General features: G+C 27.9%; 1 protein-coding gene across 2 annotated transcripts; it reads right to left on the bottom strand.

The window, feature by feature from the left end:
- Positions 1 to 81: 81 nt before the first annotated feature.
- LOC124885185 (70 kDa peptidyl-prolyl isomerase-like) lies at positions 82 to 4,602 on the bottom strand. 2 transcript variants are annotated; one of them, XM_047397301.1, is made up of 3 exons: positions 4,342 to 4,590; positions 3,766 to 3,852; positions 106 to 437 (listed from the first exon to the last, which is right to left on the bottom strand). In XM_047397301.1, the coding sequence occupies exons 1-3, from the start codon at positions 4,496 to 4,498 to the stop codon at positions 121 to 123; spliced, it is 561 nt and encodes a 186-aa protein (XP_047253257.1). In that variant the 5' UTR covers positions 4,499 to 4,590; the 3' UTR covers positions 106 to 120. The 2 variants fall into 2 exon arrangements, with proteins under 2 accessions (XP_047253258.1, XP_047253257.1); XM_047397302.1 differs by lacking the exon at positions 3,766 to 3,852 and having other exon boundaries at positions 82 to 437; positions 4,342 to 4,602.
- Between the last annotated feature and the right edge of the window lie 5,884 nt (positions 4,603 to 10,486).

Genomic DNA, 10,486 nt, shown 5'->3' with positions numbered 1-10,486 from the left:
AAAAAAAAACTACGAATTTTTTAATTGTTGACTAATAATAGTTATCGCGCATGACATGTACAAGAATAGTTTTTGGATTAGATGCTTAGACGACAATTTATAATATACAGAAATGAAATTTCAAGGTGACGCGTATACTAATAATAAATTAAATGAAATAAGGCAAGAAATTTTACCTAGTACTTCATCTACATCTTTAGGTGTAGCCCATCCTTCACCTTCTTTTATTATTTTCTTGGATATTCCTCCATCTCCACTTATATCTCTAATTGAATTCCAAGAAACCAATTCTATTTCAAAAATGAGTGTTGAATTTGGAGGAATTAGAGGTGGTGAACCAATTTCTCCATAACCCAAATTTGGTGGAATTGTGAAAATTGCTCTTTCACTCTTTTTCATTGTTGCAATTCCTTCATCCCATCCTTTAATAACTTCACCTAGAAATGAACGTCAAAATTTACTCAATTAAACTAAATTTCAGGCTCTATTTGAATAGAAATTTGTTATACATACATACATACATACATACACACATACATACATATATATATATATATACATATATATATACATATATATATATATATATACATATATATATATATAATATTAACAGTGTGAAGACCCGAAAAAGTGATTTGAACTTTTTAGTCTTCATTAAAACACTCTCCTTTAGATAAAATCGTCCTTTTACTATTTTTTAAATTATAATTATACATAAGTACTAATCATATATATTTTTGGAAAAATAAAAAATCACCATTATTAAAAGAATCTTAATTAAAGTACCATATATTAGCAAATAAATACAATTATAGAAATAAAATAAAATTACTTTATTAGTTTAAAACGATACGACTTATTTGAAATAGAATTCACCGTATACATTAAAATAATAAATTTATCCTATTTTTAGACAGTTGCTAAAGTTAAAAGTAATAATAAAATAATTTAATAATTTAATTATTGACGTTGCCTTCTATAGACGTATCAACTGAAAATGTATTTCTCCTTATCCCTTTATTTATGGAGAAAAAAAAATAACACCAAACAAACAAGGTGAACCCCATTGACAAATATCAATCTTGACTAATTGGTCCTTAAAGAAAAAGAAATCTTATCTCTTTCTTACAGCAAAATAAATAAATAGTTCAATAATATTTTTTTAGTGTGAACTTTTATAGCTTAAACAAGTTAAGTGGTATATATAATTTTTACTTCAATTTTTAATTCTTAGTATTAAATTTTTTTAATTTGATATAAATATCACGAGAAACTAAGTATTTTTCTATATTTTCACTATTTTTTTCAATTTATTATTTAATTATTTTTAGTATATTAACTAGACTCCTAAAATATATAGGACTCCTAAAATATATGGAGGAAGAATCAATTAATATTTTTCTTTGTACTAGTCAATTAGAAAAATACTCCTAAAATAGGATAGAAAAATACTCTTAAAATAGGATTAAGAAAATACTTCTATAAATATTGAGATACATGCTAAACTAGAGAAAAAGTTGGTTTACTTATTGTGAAAATATGATTGATGTTCCTCTAACTTGATTCGGTTGCATGTCTAGATTGATGGATTCTTAATTTTCTAACCCTCAACTTCTTCACTATTTTTGTTAACATAATAGAATTATTCAACGTGTGTGTATATATATCTTCTTTATTTTTATTAAGTTATTTTTTAGTGTCAAAATTTTCACTCAGACAAGTATTGTTTTCATTAAAACTGAAGTTTTGTGATTACTACTATATTTTTTTATTGTAGTTTACAGGTCGTTGATGAATTTGCAGGTGGTAGATGAATGTCAGTCGATTTTGAGAAATTTTTTTAGGTAAATATTAGGTTTAATTGTATTATTTTTATATCTTTGTTTTGAGAATTTTTTTTGTGTAAAGGTAAAGTTTGGTTGTATTATTTTGATATCACTATTATTATATTATTTTGTTATAGTTTACAGGTGGTAGATGAGTGTCAGACGACCTTAAAAAAAATTGTGCAAAAGTTAGATTTAATAATATTGTTTTGATATCTCTATCATCATATTGTTTTTTGCAGTTTACAGGTGGTAGATGAATGTCGATCGACTTTGAGAATTTATTTTGGTAAGGGTTACGTTTAATTAAATAAATTCTCCAAATGATGTTGAATTTAATTATTGTATACATCTTTATTATTTAAACAAATATCTTATTTAGTGTAACATTTGAACTAAATAAAGTGAGGTACATGCGCGAGGATATATATATATATATATATATATATATATATATATATATATAATATCTATATCTATAATATATTAAAAGTGTGAAGACCCTTAGAAAAGTGAATTGAACTTTTTGTCCTTCATTAAAAAACTCTTCTTTAGACAAAACTGTCTTTTCATTATTTTCTTTAATTATTATTTAATTATTTTTATTATATTAACTAGACTTCTAAAATAAAAGGTACTCCTACAATATATGGAAAGAGAATCAATTAATATTTTTCTTGTACCGATCAATTAGAAAAATACTCTTAAAATAAGATAGAAAACTCCTCCTAAAATAGTACTCTATTAAGGAAATACTTCAAATATTAAGATGCACGTTAAACTACCGAAGAAATTAATTTACTTATTGGGAAATAAACTTGGCGTACATAGCTTAGAAACTATTATTATTTTCAAATTCTTTTGCCCTTGTTTATTTACCTACTTAATTATTTTGGATAATCTTGGTTATTATCACATAATTCTTCTAAATTGAATATGGTGATTACCTCTTGACTACAGAATTAGATATTGTATCAATATGATGACCTGGCTTTGACTATTTATTTTTTTTTTGGTAAAGTTTAGGTTTAATTAAATAAATTCTTCAAAAGATGTTAAATTTAATTATTATATTTATCTTTGTTATTTAGATAAATATCATATTTAGTGTAACGTTTGAACTCAATAAAGTGAGGTACACGCGCGAAGCGCGTACACCTAAACTAGTTATATTACAAGTGTGAAGGGCCTTAGAAATATCGTTTGAATTTTTTTCCCTTCATTAAAAGTCTTTACTTTAGCCAAAATCGTCTTTTTACTATTTTTTCTAATATTTAATAGTTGAAAACTAATTAAATATATTTATGGTAACCCTTTCCTTATTAAAAGTCATCAAAATTAATGACAACTAATATTTTTTTATTAGTTTATGAATTCTAAATCAACTAAATTTGATTTTAAGAAGATTTAAAAAGTCTACAAATTTATGTCTACATCTATAATAAATTTAAATTCATTAAACATTTCAAACTTCTGATGGTAAAATATATATGTGCTTACAATAAAATATATGTTTTGAACTTTTTGTACTTCATTATAAACCTTCGTAATAGATAAAACCATATAATTTTAAATAATCTAAAGTTACACGTGCGGGGCACGTGCGCCTGAACTAGTATATATATATATATATATATATATATACACACATTTCCAATTGAGCTATTTGTACATCTGGTTTATTTAATTAAATAAAATCTTTCTGTTTCGACCAAAAAAAAAGTCATTTATAAAGAAATTCCATAAATAAAATAATATACTATTATTTTATGGCTTGAGTGACCTATTAAATAAAATAATATAAGATAAGTAAAATATTTTGAGGGAAATAGCACAAAGAGTTACGTGACTTTTTTTGATAATGTATCCAACTTAAATTCGAAAAATATAGTAAAGTAGTATTTGAATAATATTATAAAAGAAAAAAGAATAATACCTTGTCCTAGCTTGAATGTAAAAGGCTTTCCTTTATCGTAGCTTGAATCAAAATATTCCCCATCTTGAAGTTTCACTCCGTAATGAACTATAAATAACACAAAATGATAACCAAAAACTAATAGCAATAAATTTTAAAAAAATCATACCTTGGATTTCTTGAGTGACAACAAAACAATATTCAGTATAATCCCAGAAAGTGACAGGTAGAAGTACGTATATAATTTTATCCTTATCTTGGAAGGTAGAAAAAATATTTTTGATAAACTCTCGACACAAGAAAAAGAATCCAAAAAAATAAATAATAGAAGTGAACTCATAATAATATATTCTAAATAGTAACTACAGTCAAATGATATGATAATCGAAATACAATAAACTAGAGGTTGGAGGCTTGCAGCCACCAGGGTGTTCATCCCAACCTCATTCGACAGAAAATTATATTGTTTTTATACTATTTTTACATGGTTAAAAATATTTTTTATTCGTATATAGTAGATATTGAACCCCCTTCGACTAGTTTGTATAGTTACTTTTGAACCCCTCAATAAAAATCCTGCCTCCGCACTGAACATACCTTGGATTTCATCACCAGGAAATGGTGTCTTCCAAGAATTCCCTTTTTGCAAAATCTTTTTTCTCAAGCCTTCTTTCCCAATTTCTCTCTTTGGTAATTCTTGAATATAAGTTCCAAAATTCACTTTGTTAATTTTCTTAGAATTAAAATCTCCCATTTTTGCTTTTTTTCTGTTTAGTAAAAAGAAGATAAGTTTGTTGTAGTAGACAAAGGAGAACTTCAAATTGTAGATAAGTTAGTTTCCCACACTTTTTAAAAGTTCTTTCAGTTAGGATTTTCTTTTCTTTTTTTTTCTTTTCCACTATAGCCACTGTTTAAAGTTTTGTGCCAAAATATCCTCATTGCAACAATACAAACATGCAATTTTGTCAATTGAATTGGGCCACGAGTTAAGCCACGGGCATTAAATGGTCATATTCTGCAAATCATCCATATGCCTGAGCTCGATCCATTAGGCTTTGGCCCAATAGTACCTACCCAAGCTGGTCCAGCAAAAGAAGGCCCACAATTTGTCAAGACTAATGCAATTTATAAGTCGTGTTTGTCAGATTATCCTTCATTGTGTGTCGGAGATATAAAGAAAAGCATCAAAAAAAGAAAGAGAATTGGATTGATTTATTCCATCGTAAAGCATCTAAAGCATAATTGCATACTCACATGATCTTTGCCGAGAGATAGAAGCATTCAACAGTGCAATTTATAAGTAACATCAGTTATGATTGATTTGTAAGTCGCATTTGTCATATGCGATTCATAAATTACGTTTATTAGATGTGATTTAATTGATAACCACGTCTGTCAAATGTGATTTATATCAAATGCCATTACGACAAAAACAAACTTTTATTCACTTCTAGTTGTCCACATCAATATATCAAGAAGCAAACCCAAAATTTGACGACGACAGGGGCACTAGTACCATATAGGTGGGGATGCATGTTAGTCAAAGCAATGTCACGAGCGCGACACCAACACTTCTTCCTCAAAACACACATAAGAATTGAATTTTTTATGAGATAAATATAAATTAAATGAGAAAAATTAAGACAACTCACACTATATGGTTAATGGACTAAGAAAAACTAAACCTATAATTATTAGTTATTCATATGCTTAATTAACACAAGTGGTAGGGAACCTAATCATGATTTTGGGGCTAATTAAGTGTTTCCTCACATGACTAAGATGACAAAAATCCTCAAGGGCTGGCTTGGTAGCAATTGGCTTGAACTTTTGAGTGCTCCTCAATTTCTAAGGTCCATCGTGGACTGGGTGAAACCCTAAATTACATGTGATGTACTTGCACACTTGCGGGAAACTCCTTGCCGAGGGCCTATGCACCCTCGGGATTAGTCGAGAAGCGTGGGAGGCTGACTCAGAAGAGGTAGAAGTAAACCGAAGAATATGGGAGAGAGGTGACTAGAATATGGAGCCGTTACAACTTATCGAAGATATGGTCCTAGATAGTTAAGGTGGTGCTGACAAAGATTAGGGTAGAAGGCTAATAGGACGGAGTGTGTCGTGGATAGTAGGTAGGAGTGATTTGTCTTATTGTCTGTACTAATAGTCGTACATCATGCTATTCTGGTAATTTCTTGTTCTGTTTTTACTTTCTTAAATTTTGTATCAAGTCAAATATGACCAATCAACAAATATGTGTACGTTACTTGAAAAAAGTTATATAGCATCATTGACATTGACAAGGATTCTGCTAAAAGTTCATATTAAGTGGAATTTTATCTAATTTTTGTAACTAAATATAGAATTAAAGAGAATTTATTCTAATGTCCTTATGTTTAACCTATTTACAAGAAGATATAGTAGCAAGTCTTTTCACTATATCCATTTTTGCAAGAATTTAGTTTGAGATGGAAAAGTTTTGGATTGAAATAAAAACATAAGAGATATTTCTATATAGTTATGTAGTGATGGAAGTACAAAAAAGAGTTGAAATATGCTGCAGATATACTTGTTAACTTTTTCCACCCACAAAAAAAAATATATGTAAAATTATCTATGATGTCGAGGTCTGTCGGAAACAAATTCTCTAATTCCTCTGGGGGCAACTCTAAAATTTTAGGAAAAGAATATTAAGAAAACTAAATCAATATTTACATTTATTTAGGATCCACTCCATTTCTTGATCATACCAACTTTAAATTTTATTTTATAAGAGATGTCCTTAATAATAAAAAATATACGATGATTCTTTAATTTCTAAATATTAGAGATGTTTTTAATAATAGTAAACCATAATAAATAATATCATATAGACTTAAGAAAGATAAATTTATTACTTATGAGATTTAATTTCAAATTTTCATATCCAAATTTTCTTACACTAAAAGAAAATTAAATAATTAAAAAATATAAATTATCACCATGATTGAGTGACAAAAAAAATAATTTTTTACAAATATCAATAAATAAAAACTGGGGGGGGGGGGGGGGGAGGGGGAATAAAAATGAAGCAAAAGGATAAAAAAATTTAATTTATTGAGTATAGTAACACCAGGAAAAAAAATGAAGAAAAAAATAAAGAAAGAAAAATAATAAATAAAAATTAACCCCATAAAGAACTATGTGATGAATGTCGATCGACTTTGACACATTTTTTGATAAAGACTAGGTTTCTACTTCCTCCTCCTCCTCCTCCTTCTCCTTCTTCCCATTAATCTCCATTAATTGTGTCACTCGATTTTCTCCGAAGTTAAAACTTTTAGTTTCCGTCAAATATTCATAAACCATTAATGAAGATTGATAGAGAAGGAGAAGAAGAAGGAAGAAATTACTCTGTACTAATGAGTAATGGAATTTCAATACCATTGTCTTCTTCAACTTCTCCATTAAAGCCCCATTAATGGAGTTTTATGATTCAAGTAAATAGTGTTGAAGACAGAAAATAAATTTAATCACAAAAAGAAAAACTTGATTTCACAACTTTTAAACAAATAAATAAGATATTAAAGTCAATACATGATTTTATATCCCACTAGTCTGATTCATTAAGGAGATATTTTTTTTCCTGAAATTTTCTAGCTTCAATGGAGAATTGGGAAAAAAGAAGAGAAAAAGAGAGTAATGGTTGTTAATGGAGAATTGGGGAAGAAGAAATGAAGATTGATTAATGGAGAATTGAGGAAGAAGATATGAAGATTGATCAATGGAGAATTGGAGAAGAAGAAATTAAAATTGATTAATTGATAAATAAAATTAAAAGAAAAAATTTATTTGAAAATATAAAAAAAAGAAAGAAATTAAACGTATTTACACGTGGCAACACCTGATTGGCGCGTGCATTGCACTCTCTTTGGTGCGACTGAAATTCAGCAAAAAATGGTGTATTTGCAAAGGAATAAAGAAGAACCGTGGGGTAATAGATCGAATTCAAAGTTTAAGTGTCTTTTTAAAAATTTCGACCAACATCAAGGGGTAATTATGTACTTACTCAAAAAAAAAATTAGTTTTAGGCTTTAAGTAAATCCACATACAATTTTAATTGTCCCGAAATTTTATTTAAACTCCTCAACTAAGTTTTGTACCTATCAAGTCCTTAACCCATTCAATTTTATACCTATCAGATACAAAGTATTAATATGACAAGAAAAATATTAGTCACTCTTCTTAAAGGCGTGAATAAAATCCCAAGTGATTTTTTTTTATTTTTGTTAAAACAAAATCATACTTCAATTTATTTTATTAACGGAAAAGATACGAATATACCCCTGAATTTTAATAAATGGTACAGATATACCCTTCGTTATACTTTAGGTATAAATATATCCTTGCCGTTAATGAAAAGGTACAAATATACTCTTATCACTAACTGCGGAACACGTGTCTATTTCTTATTCATTTATCTTTTTTTAATTATTTTAACCCTATATAATTAAAAGGGACCCTAATTAAATTCACTAAAAATTACATATATACACAAGGTAACTTTACCTTATTACATAAAATCCCATATTGAAAAACAAATTACAAAAATTTCAAATTAATTATTTAAATCCCTAGCTTTTTTACTTTCTCTCTCTTCATTCTTATACATCCCAATATAGCTTCATATTTTCCTCCTAAAATCTTGCTACCATATCTCTCCAATTATCTATCTGCACTAAAACTCCTTATTATCTCTCCACACCCACAAATTCTGATTTACAATAATCTCTCTCAAAAAAAATCTTCTCCATTTTCTCCGTCCAAAATTTTCTCCATTTTCATCAAAAAATCAGAAAAAAAAAATTATAATTTCATCTAATATATGCTTCTCTGAATCCGAGAATATATGTTTATCTGAATTTCATCAAAAACGAATTAAGTCGAATCTTCTCCATTTAATGATCGCGTATTGTTATTCCCGTTGTTGGTTTCGTTCTTGGTTCTTTTGATTATGAAAAAACTAATTTCGCAGAGAACCGTTCGAAGCACTGAAACGATCCAGTAACATTGAAGAAATTGAGGGAAGTTGTCGTTTCAAGTTCAAACAAGAAAGCTCCAAAATCGTCAAGTAAAAAAAAGGTTGATGATTCTGGACGACCACGTCTGCCGAAGGTTTAGTTATCATTAAAATATGTATTAACAGCACTATTTTATGTATAAGATTTCATTATACAGTTGTTAAGATTATATAGTGAATTGTATAAGGTGTTCATATACATGTGAAACAGTATTAGATTATATTTATTACTTGTATAAGGTTTACACATACATGTGAAACTGTTGTATGAGGTTGTCTTTTATTTGTTTTGGCAGTATAATTCTATGTATAAGATTTCATTATATATATATTAATACTGTATTATTAATTGTATAAGGTTTACACAAGCATGTTTAATAATGTTCTAAAATTGAGATCCTTATACATGAAACTATATTGTATGAAGATATTGTAACATTGAATTGGTTGATCCATACAAATGCTTCACTACATGAAGATTAATATAGTATAAAATGTTACAATGATAGCTGCAAAAGAAAAATTTCTCACGAAAATATTGTACGATGATATAGATATCATGTCAAAATATTTTATCATACATAAGTCTACATGTACAATGAGTTATTATACATTAGTATACCAGATTTTTACATATTTTATAATGTATAGGAACAACCAATACAATAGTAATTACATTAACCGCAGTAACATATTAAAAAACGAACTTCTTTAAAATCTATAACAATTAAATATTCCATATTTATTAACGTATAATATAATACAATACATATCATAAAAAAATAAAAAAACTTAACAACTATAATACGACAACTGCAATTTCTATTAAAATATGTATTAGCAGCACTATTCGATGTTCATATTGATTTTTTTGAGAACTGAAGAAAGCAGTAAAAGATTTTTTTTCATTGAACGCAATTCAACAAAGAAGAAAATTTAATGTGATGTTTAACATATTTTTAAAATTAAACTTTCAGTTACTATATTTAATAATACACCAATAAATGTTGAGTAATTAATGCCATGAATTAAGGAACAGATTGATATTATCAGATTTATCTGTCCTTAAATATAACCTAATCAGCTTTATCATACATTCCAACAATGTATGAGGGTTGACCAGATGTATAAGTATCTTTCTCAAAATCGGGAGAGAGAAAGACTGAAGGAATTTTATGTAATTACTTTCACTTACTAAGGGATTTATGTAGTTTACACTACCAGAAATTACCCCTATGGTGATGATTGCAAAACCATTGCAATAGACAGAAAAATCATTGTCATAGCTCTATTGCAACAGTTCAGCAACCGTCCTACAGGTGGACGCTGCGATAAGTCAATGGCAATGGTTTATGTGACGGTTATCTGAACCGTCGCCATAGGTCAAGCTATGGAGACGGTTTCAGACAACCGTCGCCATAGCTTGACCTATGGCAACGGTTATTTTTTGACTTATTGAGACGCCTATTTTCATCTATTGCAACGGTTACAACCGTCGCCATAGCTTGACCTATGGCGACCGTTATTTTTTGACTTATTGCGACGCCTATTTCATCTATTGCAACGGTTACTAACCATTGCAATAGAAGCTATTGCAACAACATTAAAACGTTGCAACAGCATCTATTGCGACGTATTGTAAATTAGTATTTACATACATAATAAATTACAATAAACAATTATATA

This window comes from Capsicum annuum, chromosome 10, assembly GCF_002878395.1.
Source record: "Capsicum annuum cultivar UCD-10X-F1 chromosome 10, UCD10Xv1.1, whole genome shotgun sequence".
In the NCBI taxonomy this organism is placed as follows: domain Eukaryota; kingdom Viridiplantae; phylum Streptophyta; class Magnoliopsida; order Solanales; family Solanaceae; genus Capsicum; species Capsicum annuum.
This window is presented reverse-complemented; position numbering and strand designations above follow the sequence as displayed.